At 45.3% G+C, this 27,596-nt stretch overlaps 1 protein-coding gene across 1 annotated transcript in view; it reads left to right on the forward strand.

The window, feature by feature from the left end:
• The window catches only part of LOC136610271 (A.superbus venom factor 1-like), a 210,763-nt gene that overhangs the window by 33,622 nt on the left and 149,545 nt on the right, over positions 1-27,596 (forward strand). Inside the window, exons 9-13 of the mRNA XM_066589504.1 lie at positions 6,742-6,865; positions 7,734-7,849; positions 8,928-9,074; positions 11,324-11,536; positions 14,185-14,376. Of these exons, the coding sequence (XP_066445601.1) occupies positions 6,742-6,865; positions 7,734-7,849; positions 8,928-9,074; positions 11,324-11,536; positions 14,185-14,376 (792 nt within the window). The remainder of the gene's footprint in view (positions 1-6,741; positions 6,866-7,733; positions 7,850-8,927; positions 9,075-11,323; positions 11,537-14,184; positions 14,377-27,596) is intronic.

The following is a 27,596-nucleotide window of genomic DNA, read 5'->3' on the forward strand; positions in this document are numbered from 1 at the left end:
CATTAGATATGAAAAAACAGGGATGTGAGCGATTTCCAACAAGGATTGGTCATTGGTAGAGATGAGTGAGCACCAAAATGCTCGGGTGCTCGTTACTCGAGTCGAACTTTCCGCGATGCTCGAGGGTTCGTTTCGAGTAACGAACCTCATTGAAGTCAATGGGCAACTCGAGCATTTTTGTATATCGCCAATGCTCGCTAAGGTTTTCATTTGTGAAAATCTGGGAAACTCAAGAAAGGGATGGGAACGACACAGAAACGGATAGGGCAGGCGAGGGGCTACATGTTGGGCTGCATCTCAAGTTCCCAGGTCCCACTATTAAGCCACAATAGCGGCAAGAGTGGGCCCCCCCTCCCAACAATTTTAACTTCTGAAAAACCCTCATTAGCAAGGCATACCTTAGCTAAACCCCACACTACCTCCAACAAAGCACAATCACTGCCTGCATGACACTCCGCTGCCACTTCTCCTGGGTTACATGCTGCTCAACCCCCCCGCACGACCCAGTGTCCACAGCGCACACCAAAGTGTCCCTGCGCAGCCTTCAGCTGCCCTCATGCCACACGCTGGCCTCATAGCTACACCACCCTCATGTCTATTTATAAGTGCGTCTGCCATGAGGAGGAACCGGGGGCACATACTGCAGAGGGTTGGCAGGGCCAGGCAGCGACCCTCTTTAAAAGGGGCGGGGCGATAGCCCACAATGCTGTACAGAAGCAATGAGAACTCCAATCTTGTGCCACCTCTCTCAGGAGCTGCAAATGTGGGCATAGCAATGGGGAATCCATGTGCCACACAGTATTCATTCTGTCAAGGTGTCGCATAGCTCAATCCACACTGCAAAGGGAAAGCCGTCAGCGCTCTGCCCCCTACCCAAGTCAGTCAGTGCCTTTGTGCCAGACAGGTCAAACACCGCAATGGGAACTAAGTTTGCACCAACAGCCCAGGTGGGTCCTAGGAAACCCAAGACATGAACAAAAAATTGATCTGAGCGTCCAAACATGGCAGACTTGCACCACGCCCACGGCATAGGCCTCGGCCCACAGATTCAGCAATCCTAGGCAGGAAGCGGACTTTCACTGCACCCAGGACATAGGCCTCTGCACAAACCATATATGAAGCAAAAAGCAAAGAGTCCCACCTTATGTATCCTTGTGCTGTAACCTCAATTCCGCAGACAAGTATACTCACAAGCTATTGCCATCCAGCTACTTCTGGCTTTGATTAGACGCAAAACAATCCATTTGCAGGAGTCCAGCTTATTGTGAGAAAAACTTGCTTTTTATTTTCTTTAGTGCTTGAATGATACAGAGAACGCGTTTCGGTTATGAAACCTTGTTCACCTCTGACTTACAAAACTGTTGCACGAACCTTTAAAAAGCTTAGTGAAAATCAGTGAATTAAAAACACATGCAGTTAACCCTTATGGCAATCAGTTACTTCAGTTTCCAAAGTTCGTCCCTCCTGCAGGAACTCACTCTGATTAGTTATCATACATATTATATCAAATGGCATATAGAATAAAATATTCCTGCATTACATATTCCAATAAATACAAAATAACATATGATCGATTCAATCTTAGTTGCAGAAGCGCGATATACCCTCCGACAGCAGCAACAAATTTAGTCATAGACTATTATCATGAACCAGTACTAAGGTGACATATAATGTTCAAAATCATTATATTATACAATTACAACACAATGGAATCATATTGGAATCAGTGTATATTACTTAGTGGATGTTATTTACCAAGGCTAGTAGATGTATAGAAGGTCTGTTTTATAATTCATTCCCGTTGGGAATCTTGTATTTAAATTCAAGATCCAGAACGCCTCCCTTTTAAACACTCTTTCCGGGCTGACCGTTCCTTTCTTTTTATTTATAACCTTTTCCATTCCAAAAAATGAGAAAGTGTTTAGATTTCCTTTATGTATATCACAGAAATGTTTCACCACACCCGAACTATTTACATTATTTTTTCTAATGTTACGGATGTGTTCATTGATTCGAGTTTTTAACTTACGTGTGGTACAACCTATATAGTTCAAGTTACACTCTCTGCATTGAATCATATATACTACATTGGTGGTATTGCAATTGATATAGTTACGGATTTTGAACTCTTTATTATTGCTGCTGTCAGAAAAGGTCTTCCTTCTATCAGTCAAGTGACAGGCGGTACATCTAGAATTACCGCAGCGGAAAAAACCTTGAAATTTCATCCACTGCGGTTTTCCCAGACTAGAGGAAAAATTACTAGGTGCTATTAGATCTCCCAAATTTTTACTTTTTTTTGCAACACATTTGATTCCCTCATTTAATATTTCGTCAACAGTATCATCTTGTCTTAAAACAGGCAAAAATTTGAAAAAGGTTTTTTTAATTTCATAAAAATTTCTGCTATATGCCGTGGAAAAAACTATTCCCTTATTAATTTTTCCTTTTTTATTTTTACATTTATCTCTAAGTAACTCCTCTCTATTTACTGCTTCTATTTTTGTACATGCCTCCTTTAATAATGACTGTTTGTAACCTCTCTGATACAACCTATTTTTAATATCTATTTTTGCTGTATTAAATGAAAAATCATCCGAGCAGGATCTTTTAGCACGTATAAGTTCTCCTACAGGAATAGCTTTAATAGTATGTCTGGGATGACCACTATTTGCGTGCAATATGGTATTGCCTGCTGTCGTTTTTCTGTATAATTTGGTCTCAATTCCTTTAGTACAATTACCTTTTAAGGTTAAATCCAGGAATGGTACCTCCTTCTCATTATATGTCACAACGAACTGTAAGTTAGCAGAATTATTATTGATATAATTTTCAAACTGACTAATTTGTTCATACACCTCATTTTGTGCTGGGCCTTTATTCCAAATAATTATTATGTCGTCTCTGCACAAACCCTCAGCAATCGCGTGCCTACAGCTGACTCCAATGCTAGCGTAGCTGTGCCCGTCACATTAGCGCTGTATTGCTCCTGTAGTTTGTCCCAATGCAGTGCCCCGGATAGTAGAGCTAACGTCAGATTAAATACAGGTGGGCTTCGGCCCACACTGCATGCCTCAGTCAGACTGGGGTTTTTAATGCATAGACACAGGCAGGTACAAATCCCTAATGTGAAGTCCGTGTGGACCCAAAGCATGGGTGGCTCCCTGGAACCCACTGGTGGTACATAAACAAATCCGATTGCGTTGCCCTGGACAGCAGAGCTAACGTCAGATACAATACAGGTGGGCTTCAGCCCACAGTGCATGCCCCAGTCAGACTGGTAATATGTATATTAACAGTAACCGCGTTGGTGGGAATGTGGTGGCGACTGCGGACCTAGTAGCGCGGTTTTATTTAGTTGGTTTTCGGAATGTGGCCAGGATTAAGTGGGCCGTGGCGGGGGGATGGTGGGGGGGCTCTCTTGTTGTGTCGTTAAAGGTGAAATTCTTGGACTGCCACCAGACGGACCAATGCAAAGGTATTTGCCAAGTCTGTTTTCATTGTTGGAGGAAGAGGGGGATGTTTTTGAGGCACTACGTGTCCTCTCCACGTGTCCATGGTTATATGCACCTTAACAGTAACCGCGTTTGTGGGAAATGGTCTCGCCGCCATCATGTCTTTGGGAAGCCTCCGTTTCCACACCCCAGTGACATAGCATTAGCAGCGGTATAGGCAGAGCCCAGAATTAGTAACATTTCAGCAGTAGCATTAGGGACAGGCCCCACTAACATATCACTAGCAGCATTATTGGGGGAGCACAGTATTAGTTCCATTTCAGTAGTAGTAGCACTCCAGTCAGGCCCCAGTAACAATTCTGAAGCAGCAGTATAGGGGGAGCACAGTCTTAGTTCCATTTCAGTAATAGTAGCACTCAAGACAGGCCCTAGTAACAATTCCGAAGCAGCAGTATAGGGGGAGCACAGTATTAGTTCCATTTCAGTAGTAGTAGCAGTCAAGACAGGCCACAGTAACATTCCCGTTGCAGCAGTTTAGGGAGATAACAGTCTCTTTCACATTTCAGTAGTTGCAGTATAGACAAGGCCCCAGTTACATTTATGTAGCAAAAGTGTAGGCCAACCCCACACACCTTGCTGTACCATATGTGAAGGCGAAGCCCATAAAAATTACTAGGATTACACTGTAGGCGAGGGCCCAAAAAAATTGGTGTACCAACAGTACAAACGTACCTCAGAAAAATTGCCCATGCCCAACCAAGAGGGCAGGTGAAACCCATTAATCGCTTTGGTTACTGTGACTTAATTTATAACTAGGCCTGGAGGCAGCCCAGTTAAAATAAAAATTGGTTCAGGTGCAAGTTTCAACGCTTTAATGAGAATTAAACATTGTTTTCAAAAGTAATATGACTGAGCCTTGTGGGCCTAAGAAAAATTGCCCGTTCGGCGATCTGGGGACCCCAGAAACTTGCCTCTCTCCTAATCCCACAGCAGTCGGCTGCGATACACCTGGACCAGGAGCTCGGCCTGTGCCCACACCCTGACTTGGGCCTCCGCGTCCTCGCCCCCCGTCCACGTCCTCTAGGCCTACCCCTACCCCTCAGCATGGTGTATTACGAGTAGAGCAGAAACAGAATGCTGTAATTAAATGTGCTGCTTATTGGCCTGTGGTTGGAGGCTGACTTCGCTTACGGAACGCACAGCAGAGCCAGGAAACAATTATGCGCAAGGCTGGGTATTAATCAGCGACTACTCCCCCCAGCAGACACGGCGTAAACTGAAGACGGTCACTGCCAGGCCAAATATAGTATATTTTTAAACTTTTTGGGAAAAAGCCCACTGCCTGTGATATACACTGTATTTCGATTTCCCTGTTGGAGGATGACTGTGGTTACTGAAAGCCCAGTGCAGCCAGGAAACAATTATGCGCAAGGCTGGGTATTAATCACCGACTACTACCCCCAGCAGACACGCAGTAAACTGAAGACAGTCACAGGCAGGCCAAATATAGTATTTTTTTCCACTTTTTGGGAAAAAGCCCACTGCCTATATAGCCAGTATACCTCTTTCCCTGCCTCACCAGTACTGCCCCTATACTCTGTAAAATGACTGCAGACTGAGGACGCTATGGTCTGCACGCCCGATATACAAAAAAAAATAATTGTGCAACATTGCTAAAAGCAGCCTCAACAGTACTGCACACGGTCAGATGTGGCCCTAAGAAGGACCGTTGGGGTTCTTGAAGACGAATATAACACCTAACACTCTCCCTATAGCAGCTACAGCAAGACAGCACTTTCCCTGATCTCTGTCAGCGTGCATCTGTGGCGAGCCGCGGGCGGGGCAGATTTTAATACTCGGGTGGCACCTGATCTCCCCAGCCACTCACTGCAGGGGGGTGGTATAGGGCTGGAATGTCACATAAGGAAGTTGTAATGCCTTCCCTGTCTTTCTATTGGCCAGAAAAGCACGCAAATTTCTCAGGGAAGGAAATGAAAGTGACTCGAACACCGCGTGGTGCTCGTCTCGAGTAACGAGCATCTCGAACACCCTAATACTCGAACGAGCATCAAGCTCGGACGAGTACGCTTGCTCATCTCTAGTCATTGGTGTTACACTGGCCGCGGCCAGGATTTTACTGCCAACCTTGTGGGTTTTTCTTATTCAGCAGTGTGGACAGTATACATATTATGGTGTGATTGGAGAAAAACATCCAGCTAAAGGGGATCCCATGGACGGAAACAACTTGTAGAGGAAAAGGATCAGAGGAGGATGTCAAGATTTGATCAGATGAACAGCTACTACACAGTAAAGAAACTGCATCCGAATACAACTCTGGTGCTCCAACTAATGTGTCCCAATGTAGAACTCATCGCCCCTTAGCACGGATAGGCTATAATAGCAGATGACCAGTTCTTGCACCACTGTTTCTAAGAGAAACAGAAAGGTGAGACTCCAGGGGGAAAAAGAGCCCAAAAATTGGATCACTGAGCAGTGCAAAAACATCTCCTGGTCAGATGGATCAATAAACCTGTCTGGTCAGCTGTTCAGAACATGTCAGCACCTTCCTCTGACCTGCGGCAACTGCAAGAAGCTTCCTGTCTGCATTAGTCTCATGAAGTCCTATGTGGTCATCAATATTTTTGTTGTCATTCATTGGGTGCTAGAAGTCTTAGCTGAATGCACTAGATATCTCTTCCGTAAGTTTATCTAGAACACTTTTCTCTCTGCTCTATGATGTATATGTAAATTTATTGTCTGCAGAATTGATTTGGGATGGTAAAATGTAGCCAGTAGTGTTATCAGATATTTAACAGTCGGAGACATGCTGAGTTTAGTGTGTAGCAGAGGTGCAAGTGGTGTCACAAATGGTAAAATGCGTCAAATAGGATGTTGGTTTTCTGAGTAAGATAGATATAAATATTAACAACAAATCTAAATGTATCAAATGGAAACCTGGGTGATAAAATACAAGCCTTGTCACTTATTGTAGAAATATCCAATGTATATGTTTTTGCAGAGAAGGGAACATAAAACCTGCAATACATATTTTTTACCACTAGGCGGAGTATGTGTCACATTCTGAATAGGCATATTATATAATTACAGCAATCTATGTGGTTAGCCATGGCATTGCAAATAAAATAAGTGCTGATTTTATCATAATTTTGTGATGATTATGGATTATAATATTAAGGGTTCTCAATAACCGATTGATTCCTGCCACTGCTGTCTTTACTTCACATCTCAGTTATTTCCTTTTCCTGAGTGTTCTCTAATTGTCTAGTTTGTTGAAGGAACTACTGGACCTGTACAACTACTACGAAAAGACCTCATAAAACCTTTCAAGAATCCCGAAGAACTGCTGCAGTACAATCTCTACGTTTCGGTGACGGTCATCACTGACTTAGGTTAGAAAATTGATTATTAAAGGGAAATGACTAAGAAACGAAATCTGCAAATGGAATGAAAATGCTTCATGGATGTGAAAGCTGGACAGTAAGATGATGTTCTGTGCTGAAGGCCATCTAAATTGCTGAACATTTCTCTAACCCCCCTAAGGATGCAAATCTTAAAAATCCCCGCCTCTTCAAAGTGCTGGTCTGATTGGCTGAGCACTGTGACCAATCACAGGCACCGCTCAGCTGTCATTCAATGAATGGCTGAGCACTGCCCGTGATTGGCTGAGCGCTCAGCCAATCAGACCAGAACTTTTAAGAGTCGGGGATTTTCAATCCCCAGCCAGGAGAATGTGCTTTAGATCAGTGCCGGGATGCCAGACAGTAGACGTGCCGGAGCCCAGACAGCACTACTAGGCGGGTAATTTTTTTTCTCTACAACTAGGGATGATTTTCAGGGAATGGCTTATATTTAAAGCTCTTTCTTGTAAATCACTGTGGTTGGTGCCTGCATTCCATAGCTTTTAATGGGGCTAGCGGACGCATGTCCTATCTTTTGCAGGTGTGAGTATTTTGCACCTGTAAAAGACGGGCATGTGAATACACCATAGGAAACCAATGGTTCTATTAGATGTGCTTTTTTTTGCAAACATAGGTGCGAAAACGCTCGTCTGACTTTACCCTAATACTTGATTTCCCCTGTGGTGGTGCTGTAGGAAATTAAAGGCTTACTGTTAAGTTCACAAAAGGTTACTGCAGATCGCTGAGGGTCTCAACAGGGGGACACTTTGTGATCTGCTTATTGCCTGAAGACCCTTCTCTTCCATTTGTAAATGTGCAGCATGAATACAAGCAATGAATGCGATTCTTTCTATTATAGGCAGTGACTTCGTAGAAGCCGAGTTGGATGACATTTACATTGTGAATTCTCCATATAAAATTCTGTTCACCAGAACGTCCAAATATTTTAAGCCCGGAATGCCATTTGATCTCATGGTTTGTATTTTCTATCTACATTCTATTTACAGTACAGTATGCCATTTTCAATCAAGGTTGGGCTTGCCCCATGGAGCCCTCCAAAGATATACTTATCTGATTGCTGCTATTTCACAGACTACCTAATGTTCTTTATTAGACTACAGCCAAAGTTTGGGCTATCCATGATAACATGACAGTACTGAGAAACTTGGCCTGTGGAAAAGGAAATACTACAAGAGCCAACTGAAGTATTTAGTAGGTAGCCCGCCAGGGGGCTCATGCTGCTGTTCAGTTGCCAAGTTCAGCACAGGCTTCAACTGCTGCTTATTAGAGGAAAGTGAGGGATAATGAAATTAGAAGTGATGTGCCAAGATATTATCCCCTGTTGGTATCCCCTATGAGGCATATGAACGAGATCCCTGTCAGGGTTCCCCATCAATGAGCCAAAACAGAGAAAGGTTCAGTAAGGGGGGAGGGGTGGGGGTGCTTTCCTACTGGCAGACCTTGTGTGGTCCTATTATTATAGAAAGACCAATTATGTTATATAATACTGCATTTCCCCCACAGTGGCCACAGCGGAAAAAAAAGCTTGGATGACCACAGTCTTCCCCAGCATAATCAGCTTATTGCTGAGAGCAGAACCCTGGGTTATCAGCTCATCAACCCAGACCCCGTATTCAGGGATGGGGTTGTGCATGTTGGCACAACTGTAGGAAGCTGAGGTGAAAAAAAAAATTGAAAGCTGTGGATACGTACTACCGGGCTAATTTCTCAACCACTGGTACCAGTTTTCTGGGATAAAAATGACACAAATTTACACAAAAATTTCCAGCTTTTTTTTGTGTGTGTATGTGTGTGTGTGGGGAAGGGGGGGGGGGAGATTCTGCTACTGGTCACTTTTCAAAAATGTCGGCGGGTCACAAGGACTTACTAGAATTTACACCAGAAACTGGCATACAATATAGCGCAAAACTATAGCTCATAACTTTTCTGGCACAGGTATAGAACTCCTCCATGTCATGACTTTCTGTACATTCGATGTGGCATTCCCTCCCTGCATTTATAAGGAGTTATTTTGTATTTTGCTTCCATGCAGGTGATGGTAACCAACCCAGATGGTTCTCCTGCAAATAATATCTTGCTGGTGGCAAACCCAGGTGGTATCAGAGCTAAAACTCATCAAAATGGTTTGGCACGACTGACGCTGAACACGGACGTAGATCTGAAATCTTTACATATAACTGTAAGTCTTACTTTATTGCTTTTCTGATGGACTTGACACTACTAGACCTTACCAGAGAGCTACATTTAGTTCGATTACACCCAGTAATTTTGCCCAAATCCCCATCATTTTAAATGTTTCTGTAATCTGAGTATAATGTAAAAAAGTTTAATCTCAAGACCAAATTCCTCCATCGATTGCAAGAATGTATTGGGCTGTTTCCACACGGCCGAGACAATTGTGCGAGATTTGTGCGATACGAGATGCACAAATTTTGAACAAGTATGAACCCCAATGTATTGCAATGCAGGAAAAATTGTGACATCTTCTATCTTTAGGTGTTCTCTCGGAACGCCTTGCCCATTGTTTTCAATGTGGCCGGAAAACACATCGCACAGTGATATGCATGCAATGCACTGTGTGTGAGGTTTCCCAGTGAAAACAGTTGGAAACACTTGCCCATCCTCCGCCTCGGGTGAAATCCGCGCTGGAGGATCGCTACTTCACTGAAGTGATGGAAGGTGTTTTTGGCACAAAAATGCCTTGCATCCGCAGATACCCTTCACATTGGTTAGCTCAATATTGTGCTTGCCGGTGGGAAATTAGCCTTAATCCAACCCTGTCAGTTTCCTACCTGCTATTGTGGTTATCCCTGTCTCTTCCATTCTCTTAGTTCATTCTCCATTAAGCTGCCCATATTTGACTAAAGTTTATGAAAATGGACGATTTCAACTACGACGGCTAAAGTGACTCTCAGGTCCCAGGACAAAATTGGTAATACTTGAACAGCAGAAGGTCCCCCACATCTAAAGTCACTTTTACTATTCCATTATGGGTCATAGAGAGAGATCCTGAGCAGGGGAACCCACTCTATGGCATTCCTATATGCTAATACAACATATGAGCAGATGTTGTGCTCTTAGTACAACCCCCTGGGGAAAGCCAACCTGACACCTTCAGAAGTTTCTGGCTTTTCTCCCTTTTATAGATATTTCTGGTATACAAATTGGGTTGCACTAAAGAGGAAGATTTCCTTCTGTCTCGAAACAGAGTTAATTTGCATTTTTTTCACAACAAGGTTTACATGGTCTATTAAGGTGACCATATACATAGAAAATGTTCTACAATATGGAGTGGTTTAGCCATTTTGGCTGATCACCAGCTGCAAAAGTGACGTGAAGGATAGGTCACGATGGGCTATGGCAGATTATAGTCTGCTACAGACACGTTCTATCCTATTGGAAAATTCCAGCTGGCCGCAGACAAAATTGTGAGTGTATTCAATGATTGGCCGAATCCAGCTGATCCTTTGCCATAATGTTCAACCCAATGGAGTCAGTTTTATTTTACAAATGACTCCCCGATCATCCATCTTCATGTACAGTGTTGCTGATTGGATCGTTCATATGGATGATCATTGTCCAATTGATATCTTAAATGTATGTTCAGCTTTAGACTCTTTACACCAACCTGGCGCTCTCTGTCTGGAGAAACAATCAACCCCTCCCCACACATAAACACAGCACAGACCTTCATGACTGGGTGTTTTGTACTGTAACAATGGTAGACTCCAGCTCCAAAAGTAAAAAAAAAAAAAGGGTCAAATGCATAAATCCAAATTGATCTGGAAATGTGTCAATTTGGTGTTTTATGGTCTGCAAACCATGAGTTCCTAAGCCAGTTTACCAATAAAGCATGGCGTTATGGCATTTCCTTCCCTGGGAACCAGCTCAGTGTTTATGCCTCCTTGCATCGATCGTTGGACTTGTAGAGTGTGTATCCTCTCGTACAAGTGGCGGTGAGCTGACGTGGTTTTACCTATACATGGGGGGTTGTGTCTTCATTATCAAAGCAAAAATTCCCCTTTTTCAAATGCTGCATTGTAAAGCGATATTTTATTATTTCTTGGTTAACCCCAAATTTTTTTCTCATTTTTTTTGTGGGACACATAGGACTTATTTAAAATTAAAGCAAATATCAATTACATTTGATTTCCAAAAATATTAATTACTCATTTCGGTAAAGATTTGAGTCACAAGTGGACAGAATGAGATTTAAAGGGTTTTCCCATGCGTACCAGAACCAATGACCTTCTAAAGTCAGTGATTGGCTGCAGCAGTCACATGTCCTGGTCAGCAGCGACCAGGAAGGACAGAGGGGTTGTGTGAAGCAATTTGGAGTAATGGGAAAACCCCTTTAAATAATAGTTCAAGGCAGATTCTCCATCCACAATGCAGACTTAATCTCTCTGATGTATTTATTGCTCACAGGTAAGGACAGCTGTGCCCGGGTTACCCGACAACTTGCAGGCATCTGGAGAAACGACAGTGACAGCATACAAGACACCGAGTACACAGTACAATTACCTGCACATTGGCGTCACCAATACCATCCAGGAACCCGGAACAATTATTTCCATAAACTTTATTATCTTAAATAGTAATGTTGGAGTCCAGAATCAGATCAACCACTTCACCTACTTGGTAATTATGTATAACTGTATTTGTTGGTGTAATGTAAGCACTGTATTGTTGAGTTGTTTGGCCAAGCTACAACAATGTTATTTGGCCGCTGTCCTGTATGGTTGCTATGTTCCCTACGTATTCTAGTCCAGGGTGTACCTGGATGCTGGTTCCTGGCCAGCTGGCAGCAGGTATGCCAATGGACAGGCATAGAGAGTTGCACAAGTGGAAAGTGAGATCAAGTTGGACTTGAGGGTGTTGGAAGAAGCTTAACAACAAGACAGGTTGGGGGAAGCTAATCTGAGCAGCAGAGACCTGAAAACCATGCAAGGAGGTGTGAACTTTACTGGACGAGAACGAGGATCATGATCCACAGGATAGTCGCCAAATGCGGGTTGCAAACAGGCAGGTGAATGTCAGGTTCAAAAGCAGTTTTGGAAGACAGTCCGAAGATTAGGATGGGGTCAGTATACAGGATATTCAAGAACAGTCATGCAAATTGGATCAAGCACAGGAATATAGCCAAGAAACTCACCAGAGAGATGGTAACCAAGCCCTAAAAAAATGGAGCTGGTGGTGCCCCTTCAGGCCTCTTTTACATGGGTGACAGCGATATTGCTGCGAGAAATTTGCAATGGTTTTGATTGGTTCAAGTGCTGTAGTGATTAGCTAAGCCACAGTGCTTGAGAACCAATCAGAACCAGCGCTTCCCAGAAGCAGGGTTTTCGAATCTCCAAACTAGGAGGTGCTGGCTGAAAAATACAAAGAAGTATGCTGCAGCTGTGAAGAAGTGCGGCGGACCGGACAGTGCCTGTTAGGTGATGTATTTTTTTGTGTTTTTTTTTAAGCAGCCAGGGCTTATTTTAGGCCTCTAACAGTAGGACTTCCTACTTTAAAAGTTGCATCGCAGCGCACGAAAATCGTGTTTTCGTGCGATGTAACACAAAGCAAGGTTCCATAGGGAAACATGGACTACAAAACATCGTAAATCACAGCTGTATGGAGCGTGCCGCAATTTTGTATTCTCGCAATAAAGCAGGTTATAAAACATCGCTAATATGAAGGAACCCATTGGAAAGCATGGGCTTCACATACATGCGATTTGTTTCCTGTTGTCATGAGCTCGGCCAATAAAAACAGCCTAATTTGAAGCCCAAAGACATACTTTGGACAGGAATCTTTAAGCTTTAACTAACACCTCTAACAACAATCCAGTGGCGTGCCACTAATGGGGGCAGAACATATGACTGCTATGGGGCCCATGTGGCAGGGGAGCCCTGAGACAGATGAGCACTAGAGATGAGCGAGCATACTCGCTAAGGGCAATTACTCGATCGAGCATTGCCCTTAGCGAGTACCTGCCCGCTCAGAAGCAAAGATTCGGCTGCCGGTGGCGGGCGGGGAGCGGCGGGGGAGAGCGGGCAGGAACGGAGGGGAGATCTCTCTCTCCCTCTCTCCCCCCCACTCAATCCTGCTCATGGCCGCAACTCACCTCTCACACGCGCCGGCAGCCGAACCTTTGCTTCAGAGCGGGGAGATACTCGCTAAGGACAATGCTCGATCAAGCAATTGTCCTTAGCGAGTATGCTCGCTCATCTCTAATGGGCACACAATAACTTTGAGCGACAGAGAGGATGCTATAACTGTGAGGTGCCACTGTCAGCTCCCGATGGCCCACGGCTGACAATAACGCTTATAGTTGGTTCTTAGTACATTGTATGCTAGTGCATACAAGTGCAACAAACTTTACCTTGATTGTGATAGCATGGTGCAGAAAGTTATCTTGTGTTAACCCATTAAAAAACTATTGTTCTCTTATCTTAACACAAAAACGATTGTAAAGCAATTCATAGTGTAAATAAAACACTCTGATAGCACCACAAACCATGATATCACATCCCATTTAGGGTGCTTTCACGATAAAATCACGTGATATTTGTGCATTGCGAGATGCACAAATATGAACCCCATTCATTTGAATGGGATCATACACATGAGGGATGTTTTCCTGCATGGCACCGTGACTCGATGCTATGTAAGAAACACATTGCAGCATGTTCTTTCTTCCTTTGATATCACCCGTTGTCTTCATTGGGCCCGGCGGCAGCAGCAGCTGCACCATTGAAAGAAATGGGAGAACTCCATGATCCTCTGTGACAGCAGCGGCAAGGGATCCCTTCCTCCCTGCGAGGAATCCCTGCAGACGCGGTGGGGGTGAAGCGATTCCCCGTGGGGATGAAAGAATTCCCTTCCTCTGCTGTCAGAGGATAGCGGAGTTCTCCCATTGCTTTCAATTGGGTCAGCGCTGCTGCCGCGCCCATTAAAGGCAATGAGATGAAAGAGATTCCTTGCAGTGATGCAAGGCTCTTTTCACATAAAACTCCTCGCATCCACGGGGCTTTCAGAAGGTGGGATCACAGCCCGATATCGCCCTTCCCCTTGTGAAACTAGCCTAAGAGTCAAGCTGAAGAAAAACCTATCTGTGATACGAGAGTATGGCACCAACAGATGAGACCACACAGGACTTCATCCAAAATAAGAACAGCTGGATAATTACGATAAGGAAACAAATATGTTCACTTAGTTCGCCATACTAAAGTGGATCGTTGCTAGGTAATACCAAGAATATACAGTATGTGAGTTTAATAAATTACTTCCTTTTTTTCCAGATCCTAAACAAAGGCCAGATAGTGAAAGCGGGCAAGATAAGCCGACCGGTGGGCCAATCCCTGGTCACTATGCCACTGTTCATCACTGAGGATTTAATACCATCTTTCCGTATTGTTGCATATTACATTGTTGGGGACGAGATAGTATCTGACTCCCTATGGATAGATGTGGTGGATAAGTGTATAGGAACGGTAAGATTATGAAAGGAATAGTGCATGAGTCAAATTCTTTGGGATTCTGTTTATAAAGTGCATTTTTTTCTTCGTATCTTAATGTTTCAGACAAAATCTAAATTTAAATTTATAAATTTTAAAAATACTACTTGCAATACCATTACCTGCCATGTGGTGTGCTGTTAAAATCAAACATGCTTGCATATATTACAGAGTATAAAGCCCTGTAATTCAGATATATGTTCCTAAGGGCTTATTCACACAGGCATATTTGTGCAGGGTATTATACGCACATGTCATTGAAATGGAGCTCTATAGGTATATTCTTGTGTTCCATATTATAGTTAGTACGAGCTGCTCGGAGAATCACAGGTCACACCGCATTTGTGTAAATCACAAATGATTCAGTTTATTTGTTAAAAATCCAAAGTATTTATAGTCTTTTTAGACAAATTCATTGAAAGTGAGACTAAGGGTCACCTGACTTATACATACACATAACTTGTTACACCTCTTTATCATTGATTACTAGAACTCAGAGTGTGCAGTGACATCGGTCTATGGGTAAACGCTTCTCTAGGCATATGCTGTTTGCTCACTGTCTGAGATCGTTAATTGGTAATCTGTAAGCATTCCTGAGCTCAGTTAAGGTTTATATATATGTATAGAAGATCAAATAAAGAACTCTGTTCTGTGATTTATCTGTTTTACGGTTTGCTAAGCAGAGTACATTTCTAAAACAAAGTTTATATTTAATTAGCCTTCTTCTTCCCCTGAATAGACATTTGTGTGAGTGAAGGTCAATCGCAGATTTCTTCTTCAGGCCTTGTAATCTTCTGATTGTCCCATACTTCTGAACAAGCTATCTAAATAGGTGTGTCAAGTAAATTAGAAACTGGAGTGGGGAACAAGATGGTGTTCAAACACTATGGCTTCTCTCACACACGTGATGTGCTGTGCTGAATCCCATTGATTTACATTGGGGTATTCAAATGAGCGTATTTTTCATGCCATTTTCAGTTTCGTGACAAAATATGCAGCATGCCCTATTTTGGTGTATTTCGCACTACAATAGACCATAGAATTGATGCACAGACATAACTTTCCAGGAACACGGGTTTTGTGAATAAATATCTTCCTGCTATATTTAGATGACAGCGCTCATTTTACCAGGACAGCTGGAGAACGCGTTTCGTTTACATCCAAAAACTTGATCACCTCTAGTTAGACATCACATCCTGTTTCCTTAAAACCATTTGCAATTAAAAACCACCTGTTATTTAGCCATGTCCTTTCCTTGGGAATTTAACAGGCTTTTAGTACTCCTCTGTTCCCATCAAGAGAGCCAAAAAGGTCTGTTTACCCCACATCATATACTGGATTCTTGGTTATTTCAACCTCCTTTATTCACTACTGTTATTGACTTAATCGTTATTCATTGGGATCATATATTACTACAATCTATCTTTTGAGGCTATAGAGAAGTTTTCTTTCCCGATTTGTTTCCTTTACTCTTCTTTTACTTCTTTTGTGCCATGACTAGAGATGAGCGAGTATACTCGCTAAAGGCAATTGCTCGAGCAAGCATTGCCTTTAGCGAGTACCTGCCCACTCCAGATGAAAGGTTCGGGTGCCGGCGGTGGGCAGGGAGCTGCGGGGGAGAGCGGAGCGGAACGGAGGGGAGATCTCTCTCTCCCTCTCTCCCCCCCCCCGCTCCTGCTGACAGCCGCTACTCACCGCTCCCCCGCGCCGGCACCCGAACCTTCCGTCTCGAGCGGGCAGGTACTCGATAAAGGCAATGCTCGCTCGAGCAATTGCCTTTACCGAGTATACTCGCTCATCTCTAGCCATGACCTCTATATGCATCATTATTTACATTTTTCTAGAAGTTACTTGCATGATTTCTTTCAGATGATATTCACTTTGCATTGCATAATATATCATTTTCATATCAATGACTCTATAAATTTGCTAGATATTCTTCCATAATGATTACCACTATTACTTATTATCTCTCTTTTTTTTTTAAATCATCTTTTATTGGAAATTTTGTATAGGAATACATATCATATTTTACATAAGAGTGCCATGAAGGTACATTGACCGTTCCTTGAATCTCCCAATTAGCACTCAGTGGCAAAATAATATACACAAAACCCGTGTACACTCTAAGGGAGGCCTAGGAAAACAGTCTTGGGCCTTGATTGAGACACGGCAAAATAGAAAATCATCAGAACCATTTAACCTACAACAATAAAATAGAAGAAGAAAAGAAAAAGAAAAGAAAATAGAATCAAGTGATGGTAAAAAGGAAAGAAAGGGAAGAGAGAAAAAAAGGAAGGGTATAAAAGGGGAAAGGGGAGGGGGTTATAGCTCCTTTATAACCTAAAACAGATCACTCTGTTACAATATAAGGTAAACTTATTGTCCCACTCCATTCAACGCTCGGGCAGTCATTTGGGCTTTACCAGATCCTTCCTCAACACTCTCCAGGGGTCCCAGATGTGTAAGAACTTCTCATGCACTCCTCTTGCCCAGCTGGTGCGCTTTTCCAAGTTGTACGTAAGGTCAACCCTTTCTATCCATTGGTCTAACGTAGGAGGGAGTTTTCGCATCCAAAGGCGCGGTATGAGGGACTTAGCCGCATCTAATAAGAAAGCCACCAACTTATGTTTTTGGGGGTGAAAATGTGTAGATGGCCTCCGTAGAAATACCATTTCTGGGGTAATTTTCAGATTGTTTGAGGACAACTTTCGTAGCACCGCTTCGACTTCCTGCCAGAATTGAACCACCAGCAGACACTCCCACCAGATATGAATATATGAGCCAATGCCATCATTGCACCTCCAGCATCTCTTGTGAGAGGCAAGTTTGTGGTCAAACAACCTCTGGGGTGATCTATACCACCTCACCAATAACATATAATGACTCTCTTGAGCCATTATACAAGGGGAGTGTCCGAATGCGGTACTTAAAATCAACTTGGTATCTTTAGCTGGAAGCAAAATACGAAGATCCTTCTCCCATGAGATAAGAAAGACCAGTTTAGAAATGCTTGGCGGAGCAACGAAATTTCTCCTGAGAAGTGCAATTTTCCTAACACTCAGATGCTTATTACCTAGAGTTTTCTTGAAGGGAGTTAGGGGCCTAGGGGATTTATGAAGTCTGAGAAAATTTCTAAAAACCCTGTCAAAATGTGTCTTATGCAAAAAGGAGAAAGTTTGATTTGGCAGGAGAACACTAATAATATCCTCTGGGTTCAAATGCGCTAAGGCTTGTAAATCTCTTATCTGCAACTTTTCTAACATCATCCAAAGTTTCCCAGTACAAGAGTCTCCTTCCAATCCCCGGAGTTTACGTAGAACACATAAAAGGAGTGGCTGGAGATGGACTGGGGGCCAGGGATTCTCTCAAGTTGTCCCAGACCTTGCAGGGTCCACGAATTAAGGGGTTAAAGTTTTTGGCTCTATATTCGTATTTTGCCGGGAACCACAGAACCTCCAAGAGGGTAAGGGTCTGGGCTCCCAATGCAAGGATTTGCAAAAGAGAGTTCCTAGCCGGAACGGCCAATTCCATCCAATAATTTAGATGGGAGGCTCTGTAGTAATCGTGGACGCACGGCAGACCAATACCACCCTCCTGGCTTCTTTTCGTCATGAGAGAGAACGCCATCCTCGGTCTCCTCTGTCTCCAAACATAACCCGTGAATATCAAGCGGATGCTTTTAAAAAAAGAATAGGGCAGGTGGATTGGCAACATGCAAATCTTATATAGAATAATTGGGAGTATATATGCGTTTAAAATATTTTTCCTGCCGAACCAGGAAATAAGTGGGAGGTCGTATGAATTTAGTAAGTTCGTGATCTTTGCTAAGAGGGGTTGAAAATTAACCGTATAGATATCATCTAACCTTTTTGTTAATTTAACCCCCAAATACTCTATTGATGTTTTTGACTACGCAAATGGAGTGTTAGTTTTTAAAATCTTACTACGGGCCACAGGTATAGAAATACGATTGATTTGCTGAAATTTATTTTGAAATTGAAGAAGGAGCCGAATTCCTCCAGAAGGAACGTGAGCCGAGAAAAACCCTTCTCAGGTTCAGTTATCAGGAACACAATATCATATGCGAATGCAGCAGAAGAAAGTACCTTTTCTCCAATGCATAGCCCTTGAATATCCGGGTCCAGTCTAACCGTCTGGAGGAAGGGCTCCAAAGCGAGTATAAAAAGAGTGGGTGATAGAGGGCATCCCTACCGCGTGCCATTTCTTATGTTGAAAGGCGGGGATAATATTTCATTCACTTTTAGCCTAGCATTAGGTTGAGCATAGAGTGAGAAAATAGCTGTAACAAATTCCTTAGGAATCTTAAATTTTAAAAGAGCTGCATCCATATACTGCCAGTCCACTCGGTCGAAAGCCTTTTCTGCATCTTTGCCTAAGAAAGCTAAAGGAATATTGTGTGTCTGTGCATGACGAATCGCATGCAACAAGCGAAGGCAGTTATCCCTTCCCTCCCTGCCCCTAACAAAACCAGTCTGTTCGCTATCTACCAGGGTTGGAATAAAATTCTGAAGCCTAGAAGCTAAGAATTTGGCCCATAGCTTAATGCCAAAATTAATGAGGGAAATGGGTCTGTAGTAGAGATGAGCGAGCACCAAAATGCTCGGGTGCTCGTTACTCGAGACGAAATTTTCGCGATGCTCGAGGGTTCGTTTCCAGTAACGAACCCCATTGAAGTCAATGGGCGACCCGAGCATTTTTGTATATCACCGATGCTCGCTAAGGTTTTCATTTGTGAAAATCGGGGCAATTCAAGAAAGTGATGGGAACGACACAGCAACGGATAGGGCAGGCGAGGGGCTACATGTTGGGCTGCATCTCAAGTTCACAGGTCCCACTATTAAGCCACAATAGCAGCAAGAGTGCCCCCCCCCAACAACTTTTACATCTGAAAAGCCCTCATTAGCAATGCATACCTTAGCTAAGCACCACACTACCTCCAACAAAGCACAATCACTGCCTGCATGACACTCCGCTGCCACTTCTCCTGGGTTACATGCTGCCAAATCCCCCCCCCCACGACCCAGTGTCCACAGCGCACACCAAAGTGTCCCTGTCCAGCCTTCAGCTGCCCTCATGCCACGCCACCCTCATGTCTATTTATAAGTGCGTCTGCCACAGGAAAAGCAGGCACACACTGCAGAGGGTTGGCACGGCTAGGCAGCGACCCTCTTTAAAAGTGGCGGGGCGATAGCCCACAATGCTGTACAGAAGCAATGAGAAATCCAATCCTGTGCCACCTCCATCTGGAGCTGCACACGTGGGCATAGCAATGGGGAACCTATGTGCCACACACTATTCATTCTGTTAAGGTGTCTGCATGCCCCAGTCAGACCGCATTTTTTTTATATATAGTCACAGGCAGGTACAACTCCGCAATGGGAATTCCGTGTTCACCCACAGCATGGGTGGCTCCCTGGAACCCACCGGCGGTACATAAAAATATCCCAATGCATTGCCCATCACAGTTGAGGTAGTAATGTCATGTTTAATGCAGGTGGGCTTCGGCCCACACTGCATGCCCCAGTCAGACTGGGGTTCTTTAGAAGTGGAAACAGATGCATTTACAACTCCCTGTGGACCCACAGCATGGGTGGCTCCCTGGAACCCACCGGCGGTACATAAAAATATCCCATTGCATTGCCCATCACAGCTGATGTTATGTCAGCTGTAATGCAGGTGGGCCAAAAATTTATTGGATTACACTGTAGGCGAGGGCCCACAAAAATTGGTGTACCAACAGTACTAATGTACCTGAGAAACATTGCCCATGCCCAACCGAGAGGGCAGGTGAAACCCATTAATGGCTTTGGTTAATGTGGCTTAATTGGTAACTAGGCCAGGAGGCAGCCCAGTTAAAATAAAAATTGGTTGAGGTGAAAGTTTCAACGCTTTAATGAGCATTGAAATGTATAAAAATTGTTTAGAAAAATTATATGACTGAGCCTTGTGGGCCTAAGAAAAATTGCACGTTCGGCGTGATTACGTGAGGTTTCAGGAGGAGGAGCAGGAGGAGGAGGATGAATATTATACACAGATTGATGAAGCAAAAAGGTCCCCGTTTTGGATGGTGATAGAGAACGATGCTTCCATCCGCGGGTGCAGCCTACGTATTGCTTAGGTATCGCTGCTGTCCGCTGGTGGAGAAGAGAAGTCTGGTGAAATCCAGGCTTTGTTCATCTTGATGAGTGTAAGCCTGTCGGCACTGTCGGTTGACAGGTGGGTACGCTTATCCGTGATGATTCCCCCAGCCACACTAAACACACTCTCTGACAAGACGCTAGCCTCAGGACAAGCAAGCACCTCCAGGGCATACAGCGCGAGTTCAGGCCACGTGTCCAGCTTCAACACCCAGTAGTTGTAGGGGGCAGAGGCGTCACCGAGGACGGTGCTGCAATCGGCTACGTATTCCCTCACCATCCTTTTACAGTGCTCCCGCCAACTCAGCCTTGACAGGGGAGCGGTGACACAGTCTTGCTGGGGAGCCATAAAGCTGTCAAAGGCCTTAGAGAGTGTTCCCCTGCCTGCGCTGTACATGCTGCCTGATCTCTGCGCCTCCCCTGCTACCTGGGCCGCGGAAATGCCCCTTCGGCCACTAGCGCTGTCGGATGGGAAGTTTACCATCAGTTTGTCCACCAGCGCCCTGTGGTATAGCATCATTCTCGAACCCCTTTCCTCTTCGGGAATGAGAGTGCAAAGGCTCTCCTTATACCGTGGATCGAGCAGTGTGTACACCCAGTAATCCGTACTCTGGCCATACACGCTGAAAGGATGACAGGCAAGCTGCATCTGTACCCTCAGCAGTGGGCCAAGCTGTCTCTTCCCCCTCCTCCTCATGCTCCTCCCCCTCCTCCTCCTCCTCCTCCTCTGGCCATACACGCTGAAAGGATGACAGGCAAGCAGCATCTGTCCCCTCAGCAGTGGGACAAGCTGTCTCTTCCCCCTCCTCCTCATGCTCCTCCCCCTCCTCCTCAACGCGCTGAGATATAGACATGAGGTTGCTCTGACTATCCAGCGATATACTGTCTTCCCCCGCCTCCGTTTCTGATTCCAAAGCGTCTGCCTTTATGCTTTGCAGGGAACTTCTCAAGAGGCATAGCAGAGGAATGGTGACGCTAATGATTGCAGCATCCCCGCTCACCATCTGGGTAGATTCCTCAAATTTTCCAAGGACCTGGCAGATGGCTGCCAACCAGGCCCACTCTTCTGTAAATAATTGAGGAGGCTGACTCCCACTGCGCCGCGCAAGTTGGAGTTGGTATTCCACTATAGCTCTACGCTGCTCATAGAGTCTGGCCAACATGTGGAGCGTAGAGTTCCACTGTGTGGGCACGTCGCACAGCAGTCGGTGCACTGGCAGATTAAACCGATGTTGCAGGGTCCGCAGGGTGGCAGCGTGCGTGTGCGATTTGCGGAAATGTGCGAAGAGCTGGCGCACCTTTCCGAGCAGGTATGACAAGTGGGGGTAGCTTTTCAGAAACCGCTGAACCACCAAATTAAAGACATGGGCCAGGCATGGCACATGCGTGAGGCTGCCGAGCTGCAGAGCCGCCACCAGATTACGGCCGTTGTCACACACGACCATGCCCGGTTGGAGGCTCAGCGGCGCAAGCCAGCGGTCGGTCTGCTCTGTCAGACCCCGCAGCAGTTCGTGGGCCGTGTGGCTCTTCTCTCCTAAGCTGAGTAGTTTCAGCACGGCCTGCTGACGCTTGCCCACCGCTGTGCTGCCACGCCGCGTGACACCGACTGCTGGCGACGTGCTGCTGCTGCTGACACATCTTGATTGCGAGACAGAAGTTGCGTAGGAGGAGGAGGAGGGTGCTTTAGTGGAGAAAGCATACACCCCCGCAGATACCACCACCAAGCTGGGGCACGCAATTCGGGGGGTGGGTAGGACGTGAGCGGTCCCAGGCTCTGACTCTGTCCCAGCCTCCACTAAATTCACCCAATGTGCCGTCAGGGAGATATAGTGGCCCTGCCCGCCTGTGCTTGTCCACGTGTCTGTTGTTAAGTGGACTTTGGCAGTAACCGCGTTGGTGAGGGCGCGTACAATGTTGCGGGAGACGTGGTCGTGCAGGCCTGGGACGGCACATCGGGAAAAGTAGTGGCGACTGGGAACCGAGTAGCGCGGGGCCGCCGCCGCCATCATGCTTTTGAAAGCCTCCGTTTCCACAAGCCTATACGGCAGCATCTCTGGGCTGATCAATTTTGCAATGTGCACGTTTAACACTTGAGCGTGCGGGTGCGTGGCGGCGTACTTGCGCTTGCGCTCAAACTGTGGCGCTAGCGACGTCTGGACGCTACGCTGAGAGACATTGCTGGATGGGGCCGAGGACAGCGGAGGTGAGGGTGTGGGTGCAGGCCAGGAGACGGTACTGCCTGTGTCCTCAGAGGGGGGTTGGATCTCAGTGGCAGGTTGGGGCACAGGGGGAGAGGCAGTGGTGCAAACCGGAGGCGGTGAACGGGCATCGTCCCACCTTGTGGGGTGCTTGGCCATCATATGCCTGCGCATGCTGGTGGTGGTGCCTCCCCAGCTGATCTTGGCGCGACAAAGGTTGCACACCACTGTTCGTCGGTCGTCAGGCGTCTCTGTGAAAAACTGCCACACCGTAGAGCACCTTGACCTCTGCTGGGTGGCATGGTGCGAGGGGGCGCTTTGGGAACCAGTTGGTGGATTATTCGGTCTGGCCCTGCCTCTACCCCTGGCCACCGCAGTGGCTCGGCCTGTGCCCACACCCTGACTTGGGCCTCCGCGTCCTCGCCCGCGTACACGTCCTATAGGCCTACCCCTACCCCTCAGCATGGTGTATTAGCAGTAGTGCAGAAACAGAACGCTGTAATTAAATGTGCCGCTTATTGGCCTGTGGTTGGAGGCTGACTTCGTTTACGGAACCCCAGGAAATAATTTGACGCAAGCCTGCTGTAACACTTAGCTGGCTGCTTATTTATTTGGAGAAATACTACCCCCAGCAGACACGGACCCAGAACACTGAGCAGAGTGACAGGCAGGCCAAATAGATTTTTTTCAAATATTTTTTTCTAAAGGACCACTGCGTATATTCAATCTATAATATGTCTTCTGGCCCTGCCTACACAATTCTGTCCCTGATGTGTGTGTCACGGAACTGCAGTGTTGCACTGTTATTAACTGCAACAGACCGGTGATTTCAGAGCCAGGAAATAATTTGGCGCAAGCCTGCTGTAACACTTAGCTGGCTGCGTATTTATTTGGAGAAATACTACCCCCAGCAGACACAGACCCAGAACACTGAGCACAGTGACAGGCAGGCCAAATAGATTTTTTCAAATATTTTTTTCTAAAGGACCACTGCGTATATTCAATCTATAATATATGTCTTCTGGCCCTGCCTACACAATTCTATCCCTGGAGTATTACTGCAGGACGCAATGCTCTGCACGGCCGATATACCAAAAAAAAAAAAAAGTGCAACACTGCTAAAAGCAGCCTCCACACTACTGCACACGGTTAGATGTGGCCCTAAGAAGGACCGTTGGGGTTCTTGAAGCCTACACTAACTCCTAACACTCTCCCTACAGCAGCTCCAACACGATAGCACTTTCCCTCAGCTATGTCAGAACGCATCTGAGGCGAGCCGCGGGAGGGGCCGATTTTTATACTCGGGTGACACCTGATCTCGCCAGCCACTCACTGCAGGGGGGGTGGTATAGGGCTTGAACGTCGCAGGGGAAAGTTGTAATGCCTTCCCTGTCTTTCAATTGGCCAGAAAAGCGCGCTAACGTCTCAGAGAGGAAAGTGAAAGTAACCCGAACATCGCGTGGTACTCGTTACGAGTAACGAGCATCTCGAACACGCTAATACTCAAACGAGTATCAAGCTCGGATGAGTACGTTCGCTCATCTCTAGTCTGTAGTTACTACAGTTCTCAGGGTCTTTATTATCTTTGTGAATCAAGGTGATATGGGCCTCTTGAGCTTGTTTTGGGGGAGCAGCTCCCAGTAGTAGAGCATTAAAGAGCTCTGTAAGACAGGGCACTAATAGCAACTTAAAGGATTTATAATAAAATAATGGTAGGCCATCAGGGCCTGGACTCTTTCCGGGCAGGCATGAATCCAATAATTTCTCGACTTCTGCCGCCGTGACTGGCGTCATTAGGGAAGACGCTTCACTTTCCTTTAGGCTGGGCAAGTGTAAAGCTTCAAAAAAGGTTCCAGCTGGGCTTTAGCATTTTGGTCATCTCCTCCTGGGAGAACCAGTCCCTTGAGGTTGTACAATTGGGAATAGTATCGTTGAAACTCTTTAGCGATATCGAGTGATTTGGTAACCATGTTGCCAGAAGGCGATTTTATAGCATTAATAAAATTCCTAGTGCAGGCTTTCTTTATTAATGCTGATGTTAATTTACTCCCTCAATTGCCCTGTCTGTAGACCACCTGTTTAAAGTGCATATGTTGCCTGTTGAACCTGGTAGCCAGACAGAGTTTTAGTTCACTCCTTAGAGCAGTTAATTTATCTAACAACTCGCGTTTTTGGGACAATTTTGCTGCTAGTTCCAATTTAGCTATCTGAGATAATTTCTCATCTATTACTTTTTGTTGTGTTTTTTTTTAGCTTGGTACCTAAGGCAGTTAGGTGCCCTCTTATGTACTCTTAGTGGGCCTCCCATACAGTCGGTATCCCTAGATCTCCCATGGAATTTATTTGAAAATATTCCTCTAGTAGCTTTTCAAGGTGGGATCTATCATCCAATGCATCCAATAATGAGATATTTAAACGTCACCTCCACTCACGAGGTGATGTCTAAATTGGCCACAGGTTTAAATGAATGGGTGCGTGGTCCGATACTGTCATTGTATCCACACTTGAGCTCTTCTAGATATTCTAGAAGGCCCAAAGAGATGAGCAGATAGTCCTGTCTCTGGTAAGAGGAGTGAACCTGAGAGAAGTAGGTATAGTCCTTAACAGAGGGATGCATGGTCCGCCACACGTCCACGACCCCCAGCTCAACCAAACAGCTGTTTACCTTTCTCAGTTTTACCTACGAGATCTGGGACTTGCCTACCGAAGAATCTAATAGGGGGTTTAGGGTGATATTTAGGTCCCCCCCGAACAGGATAAAACTGACAGCGAAATGCTTAAGGTTATCTAATTGCTCGATGAGCCAGGAAGTTTGGTCCGAGTTGGGAGCATATAAATTTGCAATTGTCACTTTAGCATTGTTAAGTGTACCCTTTAGGAAAAGTACTCTGCCCTCCGCATCTTTATACTGGGACTCACAAATAAAATTAGTGGCTCTATGGAAAAAAAATAGAAACCCCTTTAGATGCAGAAGTAGGGTGTGAGCTGTGCAATCCCTGGGGGAATTGTTTCCCTGGCAGGCTCATACATCTGCCTCCTTTGTAGTGTGTTTCCTGCAATAGAAGGATCCTAGTGTCATATCTTTTTGTGAGAAGAGCCACATTATGCCTTTTGAAAGGAGAGTTAAGACCCCTCATGTTGAATGAAGTAAGACGTAAAGAATCCCCTACTACAAGGACAGTGAGCAACACTTCGCTTTCTTCAGAGAACTCGGGAAGACAAAGAAAGTAAATTAGCTATCAGTAGAGCACAGAGTAATACTTCAATGTAATTAAATCACCAAGCAAGATCTATTAGTATAGGGGAAGGGGAAGGAGCGGAAACAGAGAAAAGCAACAGCAAAAATACAAGAGTAAGTTACTGTTAGATTTGGGGGCATTCAGATCCAGAATCTTAAGCCCAATCGGGAAACGACCCCTTAATTTCAGGAGCCCTCTCCCAAGTGAGACGCGAGACAGAGGAGCCGACAATAGTTACTTAAGATCTCAAACTAACTTTTGAGCCCGATCTGTCGGGCACAACAAGGACCAATATCTTGGGAAACAGAGAACATTAAAAATCGCTTCTCTGGGGAAGAAAAACAGTTAAACAATCAAGAGGGATGAGCAGGTACCAATAACGGCTCCCTGAAGTAACCAGCGGGTCAGACTGGAGGAAGGACTATTGCAGGCCTAGGAGAACACCGATTGCACACCACGGGTCAAGCGTCCACTCCCAGAGTGTGCCCACTAATCTTTTTCTTTTTGCCTCTCGGCGATTTTGTGCTGCCCACGGTCATCCAGCTCTCTGGGGAAGGCAGCTTAGGAAGACGAGGGAAATCTGGCAGCTGGAGCCAGCTAGAAATCTCAATAGGGTCAAGATCCAAATATTTCCAGCTATCTTGTAGGTCTTCATGTGTGCGTATGTTGAATTTCCTGCCTTTTATATGTGATTCCCAGTCCAAAGGGGAATAGCTATGCATACTTAATGTCCTTCGCTTTTAGTGCCTCCAGCAGTGGTCATAATAAGCGACATTTAGCCAGGGTGGATGGTGCAAGATCTTGAAAAATCGGAAGCTGAGCATCAGCATATTGTAAGTCCTTGCAATTCCTTGTGGCGCGCAAGATGGCGACAGCATCTGGAAATGACAGTATTTTACAAATCACGTCTCTCGGGGGTTCAACTGCTGCGGGCTGAGCTCTAAGAGCCCTATGAATGCGTTCAATTGAGACAGGCGCACTTTGTCCGCCCCCAGCAGGGAACCAAAGATTTCCATTGCAATTTTATGTAGTGAATCACCAGCCCAGGTTTCAGGGAGACCCTTAATGCGGATATTACTCCTTCTGTTCTGGTTCTCCAGATCCTCCTGCATTAATAGAGCTTTGTTTAGCTGGGTATGCTGTTCTCCATATCAAGGGAGTGAGAAGTAATCGTGGCAGCTGTGAGTTCCAACTCTTCTACTTGTCTCCCCATGTGCTTAAACTCCTCTTTGATCTCAGTGAGCTCAGCTATGACAGGGTGCAGGGCATTCTTTATCTTTAGGGCTTTCATGAATCCCTTAGTTATGGGCTCCCCTTCTTCACCCTCAAAGGAATCTCCCTCCTCCTCCCTCTCCTTACTGTAACTGCTGGGTTTCTCCTGCATGGGTGCCATCGTAGGTACTGCATGTGGTGACCGAGTCCTCCTTTCTTTCAGATAGTGCTGCATCCCGGCCTGTCCTCTCTGCTGTTTAGGGGTGCTTTGGACCTCTCCCCCTCTGTCTCTGCCTGTTTTCACCATTATATCATGCAGATAGCCGCTGTAAAGGTCCTCTGAAGTGCCACTGAAAGGGAGCTTTCAGTTCAAGCTGCCATTCAGC

This window comes from Eleutherodactylus coqui, chromosome 2, assembly GCF_035609145.1.
Source record: "Eleutherodactylus coqui strain aEleCoq1 chromosome 2, aEleCoq1.hap1, whole genome shotgun sequence".
Lineage (NCBI taxonomy): Eukaryota > Metazoa > Chordata > Amphibia > Anura > Eleutherodactylidae > Eleutherodactylus > Eleutherodactylus coqui.